Source organism: Herpailurus yagouaroundi, unplaced genomic scaffold, assembly GCF_014898765.1.
Source record: "Herpailurus yagouaroundi ecotype Mexico unplaced genomic scaffold, PumYag 140, whole genome shotgun sequence".
NCBI lineage: Eukaryota > Metazoa > Chordata > Mammalia > Carnivora > Felidae > Herpailurus > Herpailurus yagouaroundi.
Genome location: NW_024412395.1, coordinates 56,854,016 through 56,875,338, shown reverse-complemented (window position 1 = coordinate 56,875,338; position 21,323 = coordinate 56,854,016). Strand labels below are relative to the sequence as shown.

The following is a 21,323-nucleotide window of genomic DNA, read 5'->3' as shown; positions in this document are numbered from 1 at the left end:
GACAGGACAGTCGATGTATAAGGACCAGCTAGCCCAGGCTCTCTGCTGCCCACCCAGTTCAGAGTGGAAGGAGCTGAGATTTTATGAAGTTCAACTTATTTGAACCTTTGCAAAAGTCAGAAGGAATTTCTTATAAACATGAAAAGACCACTCCCACTCTTTAGCTCAACTCCATCCAAGAGAGGGGCTTCCCCCACCCCCACCCAGATAATGTTTTCTTTCTTCAAGATTGTCAAATAGCTTTTGATATGGCATAGGAAAGCACTTATGGACTCATACATTTTAATGGCTGATTCTCCCACTGGACTTTGAGCTCCTTGTGTCTTATTCATCTATATATTCCTAACACCCAGCCCAGTGCCCCACATGTAGTAAGTGTAATAAATGCTTATTGAATGAGTGAATAAATGGACCTATCAATCAATCTTTGGGTCTTCCCACAGTTTTGATGAAAAAAGAAAGTTCAGAACAGCCAGAACTCTCAAAAGAAGGAGGACGAGGAGGAAGGAGAAGGAGAAGGAGGAGGAGAAGAAGAAAAGTATCTCCCCCACCTGGTTTCAAAATCACAGCATCTTTCATGGAGACCAGACAGTCCACTTTCTGGGGCCGGGATGAGAAGCCACCCAGTTAACTCTGTGTGTCAGCACTGTGAAATCTACCAGGAGATAAAAACCAAGAACACTTAAAGACTCCCAAACTTATTTTGAGGTTAGAAAGATGTTTCTTCTCTTTCATCTACATTTTTCTAGACTCTTTACTTTGTCCTCCACTACTTTTAAGTGGATACCACTAGAAACTTGGTAAAGAGATTTAGAATTTGAAATGCATGGAGCATGGGTAAATGCAGAATGCTTCATGTTACAACTTTATCATTTTCATCCTGCATCTAATTGTGTGAACAGATATTATTATTGACCTCTGCTCTGGATCATACACTGCACCCCACCTCCACCCACTCTACAACCAATGAGAGAACCTCTCATGGCATGATGAATGGACCCAGAATTAGAAGAAGAAAAAAAAAAAAAACAAAAAAAAATTCTTCCCTTTTGTGTCCTCTGATTCTTGATGGAAGTTTTCCTTGTCAACTACTCCACCCCCATCTCGTGAAAGGCTCCTAAGGAGTTAAAGTATAACTAATAGCATTCAACCACTTTTGTGTGCTTGATAAAGAAAACTCATAGGTCAGCTCCCTGGTCTTAATTCTTGATCTCCTCTTTCAGGCACCTTTCCTTCCTCAAAACTCCCTGGGCTTCCATCATGGTCATCATGATGGACCACATTGTCTAGACAACTTACGTGGCCGAAAGGATTTGACCACTGGTACCAAAACCACTCTGCCATTCACTCATTTCCCCTCCACTTTCACCAAACAGCCTAACCCAATTTTTAAAATCCTTTATATTAGCCTTTGTTTGGTAGTATTGTTGCCCATTTTGTTACAAAGAATAAGTGAATATGGCATTTATCTTGATAAGACACAGACCCTTTTCAATGGGATAATAGAATACTAGGATGTTATGTTTTAGGAATTGTTTCTATTATTGTTCTGAAATGTATGCGGTTAAGATATCTACCTAGCAAAGCTGATGTTAATCTTTCTTTCATTCAATTTCTATGTCATTCTGACTATTAAAGTTCCCGAATATCAAATGGAAAGTTACAGCCTCATCCTCTGTCTAACGTTTGTATATGTTTGCCCCCAAGCCAAAGGACTGGTTTAGCTGTTTCTGGACGTTTCTGGGATCCTACTTCCAGTCTTAAACCTTGGGCCCTCTGGATATCAGAATGGCCACATTTGACACTCAACCCACCAGAAGTCACTGCTGCTTCTGTCATTTCGTTTCCAAGTGTGGAAGCAAAAATACTTTCCCTCTTGCCTCCCAGGTTGACCAAGGTTATCTTGATAGGTGGACCAGTCACATTAAAATAGCTTCTTTAGGAACTGACCAGGTTTTTGAAACAGATGGCTTTACATATATATTTTTCCTATGGTATATTCTTAGGAAAAGCTGTGTACTGGGCCTTAAAAGTGTAAATATTTGGCAGCTTCATGAATAACCACAGCGTCTGTTCTGCCTCTGTTTTCGTTGTCTTAAGGGATTTCAAGGCCCACTCAGTGATGATCCACCACTCCAATGTCTATTTGCCCCAGAAGCAAGGGTAGTAGCCCTCTCCTCACCAGGAAGGGCTTTGCAGACTCCCCCCACCTCCGCAGTATAATGCCCCCCAAAAGCCACCTCTCCTAAAACAGAACCTGAGAATATTGTTACAAAACTGGTTTAAAAAAAATAAAAAAGCTTATTTCTTTGTAGAAATCCCTACTCCTTGTGAACTCTGCTTGAACCTAAAAAGCAGGAATGGGTCATAAATCACTTGGACAATGGTCAACTGTTCAGTGGCTCATCTTTTCGATCCCCCCCCCCCCAAAGGCTTTCTTTCCTGGCCCTTTGGTATCTCTGCTCATTTTTGCTCGGGGACCCAAATGCCTTGGGGTGAAGACTAGCCCGTGGGGGGGGGGGGGGGGGAGGGGCAGTCTTCGAAGTCCTCAGCTGCCCTTTTCTCTCATTCCTCCTCCCCTCAACCCCCAGGGCACCGGCCAGGGCAGGCTCCCCAGAACCCCGCCGGCACCAAGCCTGGCCCCTTCTAGAGTAAGGGCACTACACAGGGTCTGACTCGACCTTTCTTGCGGTCCCGGGAAGTTGCCCAACTCAGCTTGGAGGCCCAACCGCAGGCTGGGAATGCAGGGCCAAAGGATTCCTAGCCACACGGAAGGAAGGCGGCCTCAGAGCGACCACCGCCCGCCGCCTGGGCCGCGCTGGACCGCCACCCTCGCCGCGCCTCTGAAACAGCCGAACCCTGATACTTGCTCACTGCACTTAATTCTGCCCGGGATCAATACCTAATATGATACCGAATAAATAAAAGGCGCTCACAGCGGCCAGGGGACGGGGTTATTAAGCAGCTGGAGCTCTCACGGTGCATATCAATGCACCTGTCATTGTGGTTTGTAACAAAATTTATGACTGCAAGCACGGCGGCAGTAAACGCTTCAGTAAGGAATGAAAAGAAAAACACTTCCCAAGGCCCGGCACTTTTCAGAAGTGGAAAACAGGCTCCGCGTAGGAGGAAGAGCGGCAAAAGAATTCCCTACTCCGCACTTTTCCCGGCCCCGCGCCCCGCGAGCTGGGGGATTATATAAAGTGGCCGGTGCCGGTCTCTCCGAACAGCTCCGCTGCACGGCCAGACGTAGGACCGGACGCGCGCAGCTCCGCCGGGGCCGAAGACCCGATGCCCGCCGCTGCCTGGGGAAGCCGGGAAGCTCGCTGGATGCTCAGAGGCCGGCCCGGCGCTCGCTCTCCCGCCGGGGCCGTGAAAGACCGAGGGGCTCGGGGAAGGAGGGGGCGGCAGTCGCTGGGCTGTGACTAGCGCGGCAGTCGCAGTAAATTATGGGCCGGTAGAGTCAGGGCAAGTTGAAAGAGAAGGGGGAGGCGATGATGTGCCGGTTGCTTCTGTTGCTCTCAAATGTTTCTAAGGTTGTAGTTGGCTCCTCTCCTTGTTTTTTTTGTTTTTGTTTTTCCTAAACCAGGGCCTCGGAAACCCACACATCTCTTTCTGGCAGACAAGACTTGTGCTGGGCACCTCCGTTAATTCACTGGAACATAGCAACGATTCTTCACTCCCTGTTGGCTTTACTATTGGGGGATTCCGAAACCACTCCTTTTCGGGTTTGCTCAGTGGGGATATATTTGCTGCAGAGCTGGGCTCGCTCTCTGCCCGAGTTTCTCGATCTCTCAGCCTGAGCCTCCTCTACCCTATGGGAAGCCCTGGACGCGCCTTCTAAATCATTCTTATTTAGCCCAGATAACTCAATACGTAATACACCCTCCATTTAAGGCACTGGGCTCACCCCATTAAAGCGCCATAAATTTGAAGGCCGATGATCGGTTATCATGTAACGGGCAGCAGTTCACACGGAGGTGATCCACTTCAAAGCCGCCCTTTGTTTTATGTCTTGATGTATGAATCCTGAGATGGCTACCTTGAGTTGCAGGACAGATGGAAATGTAGTGGAAATTATTTTTTTAAATAACACTACTCACCACAGTGTGTGTGTGTGTGTGTGTGTGCCCGCGCAAGCTCTCGAATTTTGTCTGTAACTCTTTTTAGGTTCTTCAGGGTCCTTTTGATATTCTGTTGAGGCGGATCTGGAACAAAATGGAAAACTCTCAGTGGCAGCCGCTTCTAACGCACACATGTTGAGAGGCTTTCCCCTTTAAGGGTGTCATAATCAATGTGACTATTGTATATGTTGCCCGAAGCCATTCCAGGCACCTTCTCCCTGGCAGAAAGGGAGACTTGATTGGCTTCTAGGGAGTGAGTGGCCTTTAACACCCAAATCTTTGGCTGGATGGGGGAAGGAGGAGCTCAGACCAGAGGGAAGTGCCAGACCCTCAAGCAACGGGTGAGCCAAGTGGGTCAAAGGCACAAGGGGAATCTGTCCTTTCCCCCTGCTTCAGCCAAGCTCTTAGTGCTCCAGGTGCCTTAGTCTCCTAGGCTGAGCCCAAACCTCCTAGGAGTAAAAGAGAAGGACTGTTACAAAATTGGCGTGGGAGGGAGGCTACAGCATAGGGCACCTGAAAAAGATGGGCCCGGGTGGGTCCTAGTCAATGGCTGCCCTACTCAGCCCCAGTGGAAAGGGAGCTGGGCGCTATTTCCTGATTTGTACTTTGTATCTTGCATGGTTCCTCTGAATTTATTTTATTCCAGTCGGTACCCACCACAATCCTGGCCTGGGCTGCCCACTCCTGGGTCGGGATTAGGCTGCAAACAATCTAAGAAACACACATCCCTTCCACCCAACAGACCAAGCTGCCCACCACTACGGGCACTTAGCGGGTGCCCATGCAGGTCAGGTGAAAGGAGAGACACAATCCCCCCTCTTCCATCTGCCCTGTGCAATTTGTCGACTCAGTAGTTTGCAAACACTAAACCGGGCAGGAGAAAGCCCCACACAAAGCATTCCAGTCCCTTCTAAAGACCAGAGCGCACAGCCATAAGCCTTTGAAGTGACCTTTGGCTTAGACAGCAATAACTCACCCCTTAATGAACACCCAACGGAAGCGCCTCGGAGAGATCCCAGCCCAGTAGGGCTCCTAATATCGAGCCCAGCCCAGGCTTCAGCTTCCCAGCCGGTCTGGGCCCAGGGGGCCCAGGCCGCTAGGCCAGCCTTGAGGGCTGTGCAGTGGGTGTGCGATGTACGCAGGTACTCAGACCTGATCAGCGAGCCGGAAGCTACTTTATATGATACGTTCACGTGAACAGACATCAACTTTCGCCGCTTGACTATGTTTTATTATTTTTTTTTAAAAGGGGGTTCTTTAAAAGTAGGATCTTCCCCCTCAGAAGAGGGCTAAACTGAAAGACCACCAGGGCTGATCCCACGATGCCTGTAGCTAGATTTTGTTTTTCCAGCCATGGATGATCAGGGTAAGTTTGCTCCTGGGCATTCTGGGATGCCCTGTGCACCCTGTGCTCTAGGCTCAGGAGGCTTGGGAAGGGAAAAGAAAAGAGGACCCCAAGGTGGCCAACAACGTTAGGCCACCCAGAGTCCCCATGGCCTTCTCTCGAGCTCCCTGCTCAGCCCACCCACCCTCCAGCACAAGCCCAACTTCAGCCTCCTGCTTGACCAGAATCGCGGGCTTAACCCTGCTGGCTCTGGGCCACCAGCTCAAGTACCCTTTCCACAGCCAGAAACTGGGGTAGCGGGAGGGAGACCCATCTGGGAGCTGTCAACGGAGAGCTGGTCCGCGGCAGGCCGGGCCCTATACCCCAGCCCCCACCAGCATCCCCGGGAAAAGTCTTTAGGATAGGGAGCCTTGGTGCGGATTATTGAAATTTTCGGGGAAGTTATAAGTGAGTGCTCCATGGGGCCAAATGAAATGCTGCTCGCGGTAATTGGATTCAGCTGACTAAGTTGGCAGGCGCGCTGCTCCAAGGCAGCAGGCGAAGAAAAATGTCCAGTGACTTTAAGTTCTGATGGAGCCAAAAGCAGGCGATTGACAAAACGGCTTTACTGCTCTCCTTTGATGGCGATGTCCTCTTGGAAGTCGGTCCCTCTCCAGCTGGGGCCTGTCCCATCGTAGGTGAAGGGACTGCTCCTTGCTTTCTGGGACCCTTCCCCACAGAGGCCCAGTCTGGCCCGGCTGTGTGACGCTCCCATGAGCCTGGAGCCGCTCCCTCGGACTCATGGAGCTGCTTACTTGGGCTTTGGCCCCGGAAAAATCCAGGATGAATTGTCCTGTCCTCCTCCAGCCAGGAGCCACAGGATCCCGTAAACAAAAGGATGGATGGGAAGCAGGAGCCAAAATAATGATTTAGCTTTCATCCTGGGTTCTTTGGGGAGAAGAACCCAGGAGCCCTAAACCTTTTTTCTCTGCCACTCTGGAAGTCAAAACCCAGATTACTGAGGGAGCATGTACTGGAGGAGCCTCTCAAACTCTTCTGAGTAGTTTGGGGGTTCTCATGAATTTGGGGGAGAAGCTTGAGAAGCACTTTAACCACTAAAGGAAAAAAATATTAAGCCAACAGCAAGAGATAAAGGCGTGCGTATATGGAGCTAGTTCCCAGAACAATGCAGGGAGCTGGCTGGTCACAGAGTTTATTTTAAATACATATAAATCAACCTGCCTATGCCCAGCCAGGCAGCCCAAGACACAGAATTAATATGACGCTCCATCTTACTTTGGCAGTGACAGTGTAAAAAAAGTTTCTTTTTATTCATTTCATTTCCCAGCCCATTTTCATAACTGCACATTTACCCCCAAAATAGTTCCTCCAGCCCCCAACCCCTTCACCGACCCTCTCCTGAAACTGCCACATCCCCCCCACCATGCCATCAGCCACCCCCCAAGCCTGGCAAGCTAGTGTGTCCTCCTAACCTTTGGGTAGGCGGGGAGCATCCCCACAAAGCGCACCTCCTTACGATTAATCACCGTCCTCAATGTATATGTAGAAGTGTATCTAGGTCTACGCGGACTGCCTCACCAATTGGCAATAATCAAGATCACAGATTACACAAAATAAATCATATTTAGTATCCCGCTCAGGGCAGCAAGCAGCCCGGTGCCCAAAGATTTCCATTTTGTCATGCAATTGCTTACCTGGATCCCAATTTATCATAAACCTGGTGTCCTCGGCCTCAGAGTGGGCGCCAGTGGGGGGCAGAGCTAGCCTTCCCCCTTTGTCTGCAGACAACACTGTCCCAACCCTGGTCTTGCGCGCTCGCAGACGCGGCCATATACCCGAGCACACGGAATTCCCGGTAGAACGGAACCAGGCTGAGGTTCAACTACCAATAAACGCAGGAGGAACGAGTTCGCAGTCCCCGAGCTGGCTTCGCCTGCGATGCGCGCCCGTCGGTCCACCCGCCCGCCTGTCCGCTCCCAGGCCCAGAGCGGCGGCCACCCGCGCCCCCACCCACTCCTGGGTTCCTGCCCAGCCCTCCCAGACCCCCCAGAGCTCGGGGTTTGTTTTGCTTTCGGAATGTGGCCCTTTCTGGATTTGGAGAGAGCCCCGGAAACCCCCTCATGGTCGGGAAATACAGACGCTGCCTTCAAATGCGAGCATATTTGTTCACGTGACCCCAAGGGAAGATTGTACTGATTGAGGCTGAAACTTTCACGCCATCCAGCCCCGGAGCGCAGCCAGGCCTGGGGGCTAGGAGGAGGGGCGGGAAGCGTGGGATCCGGGCCCCTTCCCCGGAGCAGGCATGAGTGGGTATGGAGCGGAAAGAAAGCCCTCATCTCGCAGCTCGAGTCCAACCCAGCCCCAGTCCGGCCACCGGCAGTGGCATGAGGGGCGCTGAGAGTCTCACCCCCCACGACCTCTGACCCTGGCCCAGCCTTCCACCGGACCAGCCCGCGGACTGGAAATTTTAGAGGCTGCCTTTCAGAGGCGTCTCCGGAGGTGACTATGGAGCTTCGGAGGCCCAGGGTTCCCTTAGCTCCCCAGTCGAGCCCGATACCTCTCATCCGCACGCACCCGGGCCAGGCTCCGCCTAGGCGGACGGGCTGCTCGCCCCCTCCCCGGTCGAGGCAATTAGTTGTGGCACAGCGCAGGCTCCAGCCCTAAGGTGGGTGACTCCAGCTCCCAGACCGGGGCCGGTCACCTCGGGGAAACCCCACCCCCACCCCCACCCCGCTGGGGCTCTGGCTCGTTCCGCAGACTCGGCAGAGGAGCCGCCACTCCCCAGAGCCAGAAAGGGCGCATAAGCAGCCGACCGGACCCGTAGCGGTCTCCCTGCTCTGCGTCTTGCGCGCTCCACTCGGGTTCCGCGCGGCGTGGAGCCCCCAAGGAGCCGAGCTGCTGTTTGCCGAGAGCGCGCGCCTCCAAACCTGGGCAGGGCTCACGGAATCCGCAGGCCCGGCGACTGCCAGGCCGCGGCTTCCCGCTTCCTGCGGCGCCTCCAAGAAGGCGAGGTGGCTGAGAAATCAGCCCTAGCCGGGCTTATCTGGGAGTCCTGGGAGCTTCTATTTTAGAAATATTACATCGGGACCTGTTCCCAGCACTCTCCGAGTGGTCAGGCGGAATTTACGGTAACAATTCTGCGTGTGAGAAAGAGTTAAGCTCCCAGCCAGGGTGAGCGACCGGCTTCCAGGTCCCGGCCTGCCGCGAGTCCCCAAGGTCGTCTCCCAGCCCGACCCGCTCCCCAGAATCCCGCACCATGCGGAAGTCTCCACCCCATCCCCGAAGTCTGGTTGTCATGGCCAGTTCTGCTTCCCAACGGCATCGGGCACGGAGCAGATGCCCTGTCGCCGCCGGCGAGGTCTCCGAGCGACGAAGGCGAATGTGAATGTGCTCAGCAGCCCCAGAAGAGCCCGGGAGAAGGGGGTAAAGTCCTCCTCATCCCCATTGCAGAGGCACAGGAAGTCCCGGAAGACAGGTCACAGGCTGCTCAGAGCCCTTTAGACCTGTGAGGGAGCTCCTCCTTTTGTTCACCTGGACGGGCCTGGCTGGAGGCCCACTCGGGACGCCTCTTGGAGCCGGACCGTGGGTGCCCCCAGTTCACCCCCACCGGAGTATCCCGCCCCCTAGCCTCCCGCCAGGGGCCGAGCAACGGGCCCGCAGCAAGTGTTAATCTCCTGCCAAAGAGGGGGGCCGCTTTGCGGGAATTTGTCTCCAGGAAAGGATCTAAGCCTTCTTCAATCGGAGCATATGTTCATAGAGCAATAAACCGGAAAGATTTACAGTCCTCGCCCGGCCCCCAACAGCCTCGCACCCTTTCAGGAATTACTTACGATGATTTATCACATCAACCCGGGCAATTGTCACACTGATAAAATAGCCCGGGCCGGTGCCCGCCAAGCCCAGGACTTGGGAGGCTGTTGGCTGCCGGGCTGCCAGCGGGGCTGGGGAGGCTTTTTGTGGGTTCCTTCTCTGGGCCTACCAGGGGATGGTGTGGTGGGTTGGGGTGGGTGGGGTTGGGGTGGGAGGGGAGCCAATTCTCATTGAGAAAAACGCAAGCAGCTCAAAGAAAGCGCCCGGAATCTGCGTCGGAGTCACTTGCAAAGCACATAAACATTTGTCATCTTTGAATAATTGAATTAATGTATTATTGTTTGAATGTATAATTCATAACGGAGGAAACTTTGTCTCTGTCCTGACGGGGAAATATACACACACCAAAAAAGAAATCAAAACATACACACAATCCCACAACAACTACCAACGCAGCCAGCCCCAGCTAGCGGGAAATCATCCTCAAAGCCAACGACAGGGAAGGAGGCGAATAAAGAGGCTCTCCTCCCCGGCACCGGCCCTGAGTTTCAAGCTGAAGGAGGAGAATGCCCGCTGCCGCCCCGACCCAGACCCCGGCAAGCTGGGGGTGGGGTGGGGTGGCAGCGTAGTGGCTAGTGGGACCTCGAATCTCCTTGGAGTGTGGGAGAAGAAAGGCCGAAATGGGAGGCAACCGGACAGACAGCTTTTGCACCTCTCCCTGGCCTCTCTGGCACATCCCTGCCCCAGGCTCCCCTTCGCCCCAGGGTCTCCCACCCTGCCGGCAGGGACTTCTAACCCGCGCCTTTATTTTCCATCTTCCCCCAAATTAAAAATACAAAAATAAAGGGGAAGAAGGAGAAAACTCCTTGCTGGGGTGGCCGAAACAGGAGAGCTGGGGTGGGAAAGGAGGGGAGTGGGAGAAGCAACTCGGAAATCATTATCTGTTGGTTAAAACCTGCCTGGGGTAAAATTTCAACTCGATTTTATAGCCTTCTATTATGACGCAAAGAAAAATTTACGACCCTCGCTTGAAAAGAGGGCCGGGGCCTTTTCTCACCGGTTTAAGAATAGGCAGCAGATGCCGTGACAGCGACCATTGTTCCCGGTAGACACAGGCGACCGGGCAACCTCGGCCCGCGTGCGCCAGGCGCGTCCCCCAGCCGGGCGGGTTTTTTTTTTTTTTTTTTTTTTTTTAAACAACTCCTGTTGTTTCGGAGCAGCCCGCGCGCACCCTCGCCCCTCGCCCCCTCGCCCCTCGCCCACCCCCACATGCTCACACACACCCTCTCTCTCGCTCACATACACACACTCGGCCGCTCTCAGTAATTTTTCATAAGTGCAAAGCTTTGCTGAACCAAAGGTCACCATCCAAGCCACTAACAACTTCTCGCCGGCGCGCGGTTCCAAATCAGGAAGCAAAGGGAACTATTTGTCAGCGGCCCTGACAGCTAAGTTCATTAAGGATTTAAATCCGAAGAAATAAAAGTCGCCAAAATATTTACCTGCTGGCCGCGCTCCCGCGCCCGCCACTGGGGGCCGAGGGTGGAGGGCTGGGGGCGCCGCGCAGCCCCCCTCGGCGGGTGATATTCTTGGGATCCCTGCACTTTCCAAGTCGGAGAGAGCCCTTTGCGTGGCAGATTAATGACGACTCCGTGTTTCTTAAGGGACGTGCTGAATTAATTATTTCGCCAATCACGTGGTCGGGACTTGTAGAAATCTATTCTTATCATCTTCCTCGCACTTTGAAAATTCTCCGGGTTATGAAAGGCCCTCCCCCGGCTGCCGGCGAGCCCCGGCCGCCCAGCCAGGCGCGGGGGGCAGGGAGGGCTCCCCAACATGGCGGGCGGGCGGGAAGCGCCTTCTGCCGAGGGTCCCGATTTACTGTACTGTACTCAAGCGGGCTCGGCTATGGACTCGCTTCCTCCTCGTCCCTGCCCGTGATTCAATACACACAACGGTATTGATGTATTGGTGGGCACAGGAGGAGCCATTAACCAGAAGACGGGCAGAGGACAATCATAAAATGTGTCTGAATATTTAAACTTCTGTCTGCGCACTTATAAATACACATGTCCACGCGTCTGAGGCGAGCCCTTCCATATATTAAGGACACGTCTGATTTTATGCATTCTGCTCATTTCCTGTCGCGAGCAACCCCCCCCCCCCCTTCCCGCTATTTTGGGACTCCTGTCTTGGCCCACTCTCCAAGGCAAGGCAAAGACGAGAAAAAGCCTTTGCAGGAAAAAAAAAAAAAAAATAGCGCACGGCACTTTTTATGGTGGGGAGTGTTTATTGTCGTCTGGAGGGCAGAGGGGGCTCTGGGGGAAGGGGGGGCAGGTGCTGGAGGCCCCAGTGGGACTAAATAGCACAAGGAAAGTAGGAGTCCAAGATTGGAGACCCAAATCTGCTGGGTTTGGTCCCAGCAGCCACTGGCCAGTCTCAGCTTGGTCCAGAACCCAGCACTCTCCCAGAGTTGGGGGGCAGGGAGGTCTCTCACCCACCACAAGACAAAGAGAGATTGGAGGTGTCTGGAGCTAACCGGGGCCAACCTGGAGCCTCCTTCTAGCCTGGGAAGTTACTTATTTTTTCTTCCAAAAAATAACGCCCTGCAGCCTGAATGCAACGTTAGGCTTCCCAATGCTCACAAAACATGGTGGCCAAATTGGGACTGTGTATGTGTGGGGGAGAGGTTAATGACAGATTTGCTAACCCTTACACACTTTAACCTTCACATGTCAGGCACAATGCAGAAAATAATAAATTGTTTATATTGAATGTTAGCTTTTAGAAGACTTAATGAAGAATGCTTCTTTGGAGGCACCAAACAGGATGGAAGTTTCGCTACACCTTTTATTATTTCAAATATAGATCAATGAATTACATCAAAACTACAGGCAACAATTAGTATAAATAATACTTTAATCAGTGGCAGCAGAACATTGGTCAATTCTATTAAAAAAGCATCCTGTGTGAACAGACACCATGGGGCTGACAGACAATGTCATCTCCCAACAAAAGGCTGCAATGGACAAAGTGAGATGGGAGTCTGAGGAGCAATGTCTTCAGTAAACACTTCACTCCTCCCCAGTCACGACCCCAACACAGCTTTAAAAAAAAAACACCACCAAAACAAACACTTCTGGCTCATATTTGGGGGAACAAACTGGAAACAAATGAAGGCAAATGGGCACTGAGCCTTTCCACATCTAGGTTTCTCCAGAGTATGTTCCCAGATGGAAACTCATTTCCTTCCCTGCCCTAGGTGGTTTTGAGAAGGGGGGGGGGGGGTGCTGCTGCTTCTCCCCTGCCCCACTCCTGTGGGCCCAAACGGACGCTGGGGTACGATTGGGACCACAGGGTTGAGGACTGCCCCCTGGGCCATCCAAGCTCCATTAACATTTCAAAAGACAATCCCTGGAAACTGAGGAGAACTGAGACTTATAAACAAAGAAGTTGTTTCTCTGATTAAGTTACTTTTCAAAGTAGTGAAGCTATGTTTGAGAAGAAGGTGGGTTTTCTTCATCAAAACATGCCTCTTGGCTTTCCTCTGGGACATGGGTGAAGTCAGTGAAGCAGTTTTGGCATTTGGTCTGAAGCTGGGGTAGATAACCTGAACTTCTGGGAATGGGGAAATCTATATAATAATCTTTATAATATATATGTAGTTGGGTGTCGTGAAAATATATACTTTTCCCCCCTCCCAAGGAGAAGGTTCAATATATTCACAGATTTGGGCTTTAGGAAAGAATCTTAGCAACTTTCCAACTTGCCTCTAACGATAGCGGCTCTTTTCAAATGCTACATCCAAAGACTGCTCTCCCCATTAGAGGGGGAAAAAAAAGAAGAGAAGGGTAGTTAGAGTCCAAAAGGTTAAGGGTTTAGAGGTCAGTCCTCCCGGCTGAAATACAGCTAATCGAATAGAAAATTTGTCCTCTGGATGAACCTGATTCTGTAATTTAGCCGAACTTCAGTAAAATACCTTTTCAGCTTCTCAACGTGAGGGCGTCAGAAAAAAGACGTCTTGACTATGTATGAACTCTTTGCTTTTTGTCATAGAAACAATGATGCGAATAATGCAGGAATATCCATCTTTAATATCCCGACGTGGCGATATTCAAGTATTGCCATGTGCAAGTCTGAGAGCCAGGCTCACCCCAAGGAGGAACAAAGAGCTGTCCCCAGGGTCTAATACAAAAGACCAAGGCTTGGAAGATACTTCAGAGAAGTGGAATTTCAGCCTAGGGACTCCAGTGAATACCTGCTCTCGGCTCTCAGGAGACACCAAAGAACATGCGTGCAGAAAAAGTCTTTTTTTTCTCCCTCCACTTAAATATATTTAAAAAATTATCTCTGAACTTTATAAAGCATTCTGAAGCACTGGAAAAAAAAATAGCTCCAATTCTTAATCTCTCTTTCAAGCTCATCCTTTTTCCCTCCCCTCTTTTGTCACTTTTTGGTAGCTACAACCAGGGGTTTCTTTTTGGAGCCCACAGCTTTGGGGTTTAAACTTCCAAAGTCTGTTTCATTTGAGTATATGAACTCTGGCCATTCCCTTTGACTCTTTGCCCCCCCCCCCACCCCCACCCCTTAGCCTTAAGGGTCAGCATTTTAGAAAAATGAGCCTTGAATCCTCAGGCAAGGCATAAGAAAAATGACTAAAGAACATCACTCCTCTGTTGTTTGAGAGTGATTGTTATGAAACCACTATTCTTAAGGCAAGGAGGAGGGCCTAAAACTTTTATACTTTTACAATCTCTGCTTCTAATCAATGGGTTGAGAAAAACTTCCTTACACTTGTTCAAAAAATAAAAAAAAACTTCAGGGAAAAAAACCCTAAGACCAACTTTTGTGGGCTTCTAGATTCAATTAGTGTTCTCTTTCTTTTTTACAGCAAGATTTCCCCACCTTCCCACTTTCTCCCCACCACACACCCCCTCTCCCATATAGGCCCGTACACCAATTCCTGTAAAATACTGCTACATGGGTTATTTGGAATCCAGCATTTGGAATCCAGTTAGAATAGAAAATTCAGTCACTATCTAATGACCCAGAACATGGAGGTGTTGTTTTCTTTCCCCAGAAGGAAAATGTTGGACCATTTGTTTCTTTCTCTTTTCCCTTTCCTTTAATCACCCAGAACTAGTTGTAAGCACAGTGCTGAAAAAAGCACATGTGGAAATATATTTTCAAGAACTCAACTTTGAGTGGACCCTTTGCTTCCCTCTAAAAGGGTTAAGGGCCCCCTACACACATTTCCGGGGAGTGGGGAGGGGTGGAGTTCAAAATGCCGGTTAGAGCCAGAAGTTAGTCCACACATCTCTGATTCTTCTCCCTGAAACTCAGTCCCTTTCACCTTCTTAAGATTTTTGGCATTAAGATGTCAGTTATTTCTGTCCCCCATCCCCCAACAAATAAATATTTAAGCAAATATAATCTAAACATAAAATAACCCAACCCATTTCCACTTCCTTCTTAGACTCATTTCTTTGGGCATGGGGCCACCGGGAGCAAAATATTTTTTTCACACCGGAAATTATACAGATAACCCAGAAAGTTCAGAAATCCTGGCCCAGCTTTCCTGTTTCCACTGAAAGCACCTAGCACAGGGATGGCCAACCTGCTGCCTCAACTCCCCCACTTTATTAAGCCACCAAGATCCCTGGAGGGGTGGGGTGGGGGAGGATGTTCAAATTCACACTGGGATAAAGCATCCAACCTTCATTTGCAAATTCAAAATCCAACAGCAGAGATTTTCATAAGTTTAATGACTCACCAAGGTTTATGTTCTCAGTAGCTCCTGCCATATGATAATATACTTAGAGAGAGAATCCCGCCCCCCTCCCACCCCCATCCCCGCTTCAGGGAGGGGGCTGCCCTCGGGCAGGATGCTAACCTAGTCCGAGGGCGGCCTGCGTAACCCAGGTCCACCCCACAGTACCTTAGAGCCCAGGGAGGTGACAGCAAGCCTGGCCTGCCCCCGCAGCTTCGGCTCAGCCGGGAGCGCAGGGAGGAATGGGCCCAGGGTCCCCACTTCTACAAGGTCGTCAGGTCCGTGTGGTGGTCCTTGGCCAGCTGCTGCAAATGCTGGCCTGGGGCAGCTGAGGAGGAGCAGGAGGAGGAGGAAGAGGAGGACGAGGACGAGGACCTGCCTTTGGTGTTGGGCAGCTTGTGGTCTTTTTTCCACTTCATCCTCCGGTTCTGGAACCAGATCTTGATCTGGCGCTCAGAGAGACACAGGGTGTGAGCAATTTCAATCCGACGGCGCCGGGTCAGATACCTGTTAAAATGAAATTCTTTTTCCAGTTCTAGGACTTGCTGCCGGGTGTAGGCCGTCCGAGACCGCTTGGGCTCCCCGCCAGTGTAGTTGGGGTTCACTGCGAGACAAAACAGACAGCACGGTCAGGTCAGCGCCCGGCTTCTCTTAGGGCCCTCGCCACTGCCGCTCACTTCCTGGCGTGCCCGAGGCCCGCGGCCCTCCCAGCGCACTCCCCAGCCCGCTCCCTTCCTCCCTCCCGCCCTCTCGTCCTCTGTACCCAGCGCACCCGCTCACTCCCACCCACCCACTCCCCCAGGCTCCGGGGCGGGGATCCCCTTACGTGCTCCCATCTCCCTGGCCCACCGAGAGCTCCGGAATTCCCTAGCATTTTGGAAAACCCCCCTCTCCTCCTCTACCAGGTTCCGTCCGCTCTGAAAATGGAGTCCTCCCCCACCCCACCCCCATCTCCACCCCCTTTTTCGCCCACAGCCAAGCAGCCAGCCACATGGTCCCGGCCTGCTCCCTCAGCTATAAAAATTTATGGAGAGAGTAATTGCGGCGCCCATTGAAGCCCCACAAGCCCCCACCCACTCGCACCCCCTCTCGGGGGCCCAGGCCTCCAGGCTGGGGTGGGGACTGAGAGGTCGCTGGACCATGCCTTACCCGAATTCACGTGCACCTTCTTCATCCATGGGTAGACCACCGCGGGCTGCTTGAGTGCCGTCCCGGGGGGCGGCTGCTTGGGGCCGCCCGGCTGGCTGCAGGCCCTGGCGCTGGGCAGAGGCGCGGGCGGCGGCGCCGGGGGCGCGGGGCACGGCTCTCCTGGGGCTCCGTAGTGGCCACCGGGGCCGCCGGGTTCTTGCCCGTGACCCCGCGTGGGTAGCGCCGAGCCGGGCCCGGGCCCGCCGCCTCCGAAGGTCTGCTCACCGAAGTCGGGCCGTGGGTAGAGCCCCGGGGGCTGGAAGTCTGCACCCTGCACGCCTCCGCTGTAGTAGTCGGCGCCCTGCTCGCCTAGGTAGCTGCCCTGCAAATATTCTTCGCACGGAGGGAACTTGGGGTCCACATACTTGGAGTTCACCATATACGAACTCATGGCCATTAATTTCAGAAGGTAGAAAATACTAATTTTTCTCGTGTTGTCTTTTTTTCTCCTTCCATAGGGCCCTCCTACTTGCTGTCAACTGAATAAAGTTGGCGGCCATGTGACCAAGCCAGCCAATAGCGAGGAAGCGAGTTTATCACCGGGTTGGTGAGCATCTCATAATTTTCACAAATTTAACTAAATAACATACGTGTAATCAAGTGACTCGCCATGGCACATTTGAGGGCCCCCGCCAGATGTTAGTGTAGTTCTCCAATTCCCCGCACCCTCATTCCTGGCAGGTAATCCCAGCTTTTGTCTGCCACTGACTTTGTTAACCTCCAGTGTCCTCTCCACTCACCCCCGCTGAAATACAGCCCCCCAAAATGGGTACAGTTCAAGGGGGAATGAAACCCCAACTCTGTCAGGCTGCAGAATGCCAAAAGGCCGGTGGGTGAGGCAGCCTCTGAGTTGGGCAGAGTACCCCAGGCAGGCAGGGCTCCCGCCCGCGGGAACGGGGACTCTGCCATACAAAGGCCGAGTCCCGGCTTTGTCTTCCTCAGGGTCACCCAAAAGTTACAACAGTCTGGCGGGCCCGAATCAAATCAGGCGATGAGTAACTGCCAAGCTTGCTGTGAGTGCCCAGGATGGAGTGCTTTTAGCCAAAGTCGGTCTTACAGGTATGGCAAGACCGCCCTCCACCCAGCTCATACAGCTGAGGGGTGGGCCTGGAAGGTGATGATGGTACCCCCACCTCACCCAGATAGGCTCCAAAGGACCCTGCACTCCCTTTTCCCACGTGGAGTCAACGACCTGTGAGCCTCCTCACTGGACACCCTCTGACCTCACTTCATGCTCCTTGAGGGCAGAGTTGGGGCTGGGGCTACCTGGCTTTCCACCTTGCTCCCCAGTTCCCCAAAAGCCAGCCCTTTGGCGCTGCATTCATGCAACCAATTAAGGGTTTACACGGGAACCTCTGTTTAAACGTGAGGGGCTTCGGGGAAAAGGCTCCCCCCCGTGTCACCAGGCTCAGTCCATCTTCCTGGAGTCTAAGGTAATAAAACAGAAAGGAAACTGACCCGCACCCGGCTGCCTCTGGCCTCAGCTTCCGACTATGGCTATTTCGGAGAAACATGAAGTTTTTGCATCGACCATATATTCCCCTAGAATCGAATCTGTGACTATGTGGATACCACACAAATTCGGTTCTACAGGGTATATATAGACAACGTTACTACCTCCGGGTTTCACCTAGAGTGGGTACCCAGACCTCTGCCAGCCCCGGCCTCTTCCTCGGAGCCATCACCGGCCCGACGCAGCCACTCGCACTTTCAGAGAGGGTTCAGGTAGCTTGAAGAGCTCGGTGACAATTTGCAGCAACGAGTTCCCCATCCTTGCACCAGGGCCGGGGTTACCGAGCAGCCAAGGAGACAGGACACTCTTCTTAAGAAAGAAAGAAAAGAAGAAAAAATAATCCATCCCAGAAATGGGGGCTTTATTACCCTCCTCTCTAGATCCACCCCCTCCCCCTTATCAAGTGGTATTTTCCAGAAAGGAGCAAATGCCCTTAGTGGCAGGAGAAAAGATGCAAGAGGAGAATATCCTCTGCCCGTTCTTCTTCCCAGTGCAGGGGCAAGCCAGGTTGGCTGACAAAGCTAGTTCCCCAAGAGGTCTTGCATTTACCTTCCTGGGCCCTGTGCCGGGCTGGCCTCTCCGTCCTGAGCTGCAGACCCTGCGGCAGGCACTGCTTGCAGGCACCAAGCTGCCCTGGGCTGGGGTCGGCGTGCTAATGGTGAAGGGCAGGGCGAGGGGTCATTCGAAATCATTTACAAACATATCACAAAGTTTCATTATTTTTGCTTTGCCGACAGCAGCACACAAGAGTACAAAAGTTCATGAGTTGCACCCGCCCGCCCCAGTGCCTCAGCGCTGTCTAGGGCTCACCCCTCGGTTTAGGGCACCAAGAACACAGACTCACTCAGGGCCGGGATGGATTTCAGGGGCAGAAGGATGCCCCGGGCTCAAGTCCGGCTTTTGGATCTGTGAGCATAGGCCAGAGGTGCTAGAAAAAATTCTTTTTGATTGTTTTAATTTCCTCCTTGTGATTCAAAAATTAGTTTCAGCCTCAGCCTTCATCTGGTGGGGTAGAGCAGAGAAACGCCTTTCTGCCTCTCAGCCTGGCAAAATTGGCTGCCTGCTTCTACTCTGCACTTTGCATGCTCCCCACCCCACCCCCCATCCTTTGGTTCCAGTGCTGTGGCTATTTTGTAGGGATTTCCTGGGTGCCAATTCTAACCAGAGTCTGAGGCTGCCCCAAGCCAAATTTCCTTGTTGAAGGGGGTGGTTCCCCCCAACTTCCCCTAATGCCGAGTGCTCCCACATACCCACCTGCCTGGGGACACTGGGCCTAGGCTTTATCCAGACAAATTGGGGGAGCCTGCTGGGCCGGGTGGGGACCCGGGTGAGGGTACACATTTTCATATTTGTTAGACGCTGTGACCTGCATTTCACCTTATTGCTCCACTTGCTCAGACAGGTCAAAGCCAACGAGTTATTGATGAACAAAAGCGTTAAATATTCACCTCCCGCTCAACTGCCCATACAAATGCTTTTGATCTCTCGGGCTTTTTGTGCTGTGTTCAGCTACAGGGTGCCGAATGGGTTTGCAAGCGAAGAGCCCTGGCAGAGATAAGCACCCAGAGCAGGGGCAGCAGCAGGAAGGGGGCAAAACCGGGGTGTCCTGGGGACACCAGATTTTCCAGCCTGGAGCCCAGAGTCGGTTCCACTTAAGCCAGCCTGATTAATAGAGAGGAATTATGAACTGGGTGGTATCTCCACTCCTGGGGGTGAGCACAGCCCCCGGGAACTCAACTAGGCTGCCCATCCTGGAAGGCAAAGAAACCTGGCCCGGAGCCAAGCACCAGTTTCTTCCACCCTGAAGAGAGGGCGTCTCACCAGAGAGGATGGGTGCCTGGCTCCTACCGCCTTCCTTCATTCCATCTCCCATTAAAATAAAGTCATCTCCATTTTGCAGTAAGGGAAGGGTCACTATCTTTTCCTTGGTTCTCCTGCCACTACCATCAACTTAAATGGGATAGTCTTCCTGGAGACCCCACAGGCCTCCTCAGAAATGTACCTGTCTTCCGCGGCACATGCAACTCAGAAAGATCCAAAGTTCTGAGCCCAGGACCCCAAGAATCTCTGCCCCCACCGCAACTCTACCACCACTACCACCACCAAAACCACGTTTGCTTGCAACACTAGCGGCTCTGGCGCGAAAATTCTCGAATTGCAGTTACAGAGAAACAGAAGTGAACCAGAAGCTTCGTATCTCTCCCTCCTTGCTCAGCCCGTGTCCCCAGCCCACAGCCCAAACGTCTGGAGCTGTGGCCGGGGGAGGGGCGAGGAGGGATTTCCACTTACAGCTCAGAATTCGCAGCCCTTCCTTCCCGGAAGCGGGCCAACTGCACACACCCGGAGCCGTAGAGGGTTACGTTTTTCTTTCTTTCCTTCGTCTTTTTATTAAAAACAAAAGAAGAAAAGAGAAGACTGCGCCAGGCTGGAACGGGTTAAGCTAGGCTGGGGGGGCGGAAGAGAATCGCATTGCTTTGGTGTTTAGCAGGTTGGTTCGAGCAGAAAGCGATGCTCGCCGCAACTTGTTAATGGAGCGGGCTGCTAATTAGCTGCAAGCTCCTAACAGAAGCATAGGCTGCTGCGGAGCTGCACCTGTGCGAGCTGGGGAGGCCCGGGGAGGCCCAGAAGGTCCAGAGAGGCCCAAGGAGACAAGGGTGAGAGCCTGCGGTGTGCTCTCTTGGATAGGTGACTGTGAACTAGGCCCCAGAAAATCCATCCAGGAGCTCAATCAACTTAGAGCCTCCAACCCCGGAGAGAGCTTCCCTTGCACCGCCAGGCCAGGGCAGTCAGGGCCCTTCTTCCACCCGCCCACTCTTCTGGCGCGGCCCTTCTGCCGACACCTCCCCAGTTATCAATACCGCCTCTTCGCATTTCGGAAGAAACGGGATGGTACTTACAGCCGCAGCCTCTCATGGTCCCGAACCTGTTGCAATGAAAACGGGGGTCACTTAAATTCCACAGGATAATGAAGCAGAGGTAGAGGATACACAGAAAAATGACAAGGCCCAGACACCCCACCAATACCCAGACCTCCCTGCTTCGGGTGCCGCCCCCAGGAACTGCGCCAAGTTCTCCGCGGAGCGGGAGACCGCAGTCCTCAAGGGCAGACCCGGGGAGTAGCAGAGTATGGTCCCCAACACCTCCCCCACTCCATGCACCCTTGGGCAAAACCTTACTGGTTGCTTGGCCAGACTGGGGCTGCCTGTAACAGGGTTTCCCCAGTGGGAAAACGGGAAGCGAGGAGAAAATGGGCCTTTGTGTTTTTCCTTCTGCACAATCAGCCGGGTGGGCGCAAGTCCACTGGGGAGGGGGCAGCCGCTGCATCTGTCCCCTGCCCCAGCGCCCTGTCTGCCTCGCGCTGGGAGCAATTCAACCCCTTTTGCCAGTTTCAGATTAGTTTCAAATTCCTCAGCCCCAACTAGCGCCCCCCAAACCGGTCTTCTCCTTCCCAAAGAAGGACCAGGCATGACTGGGACTTGCCTTCCCACTCCTGCTCCAATTCAAAACAAAGAGCAATTTCCAAGGGAAATGAGGATTCAAATGATAACGAAGGAGGAGGAAAATCGATGGGTT

General features: G+C 52.5%; 1 protein-coding gene across 3 annotated transcripts; it reads right to left on the bottom strand.

Moving 5' to 3' along the window:
- Window positions 1–551: 551 nt before the first annotated feature.
- On the bottom strand, window positions 552–20,153 carry HOXD4 (homeobox D4). Of its 3 annotated transcripts, none has more exons than XR_005790383.1 (4): window positions 18,300–20,153; window positions 16,199–18,059; window positions 15,218–15,653; window positions 552–655 (listed from the first exon to the last, which is right to left on the bottom strand). XR_005790383.1 is itself a non-coding variant. In XM_040475464.1 (3 exons), the coding sequence occupies exons 2-3, from the start codon at window positions 16,632–16,634 to the stop codon at window positions 15,313–15,315; spliced, it is 777 nt and encodes a 258-aa protein (XP_040331398.1). In that variant the 5' UTR covers window positions 16,635–18,059; window positions 18,300–20,153; the 3' UTR covers window positions 12,110–15,312. The 3 variants fall into 3 exon arrangements, 1 of the variants encoding a protein (XP_040331398.1); XR_005790384.1 differs by lacking the exon at window positions 552–655 and adding an exon at window positions 4,118–4,208; XM_040475464.1 differs by lacking the exon at window positions 552–655 and having other exon boundaries at window positions 12,110–15,653.
- Window positions 20,154–21,323: the final 1,170 nt, after the last annotated feature.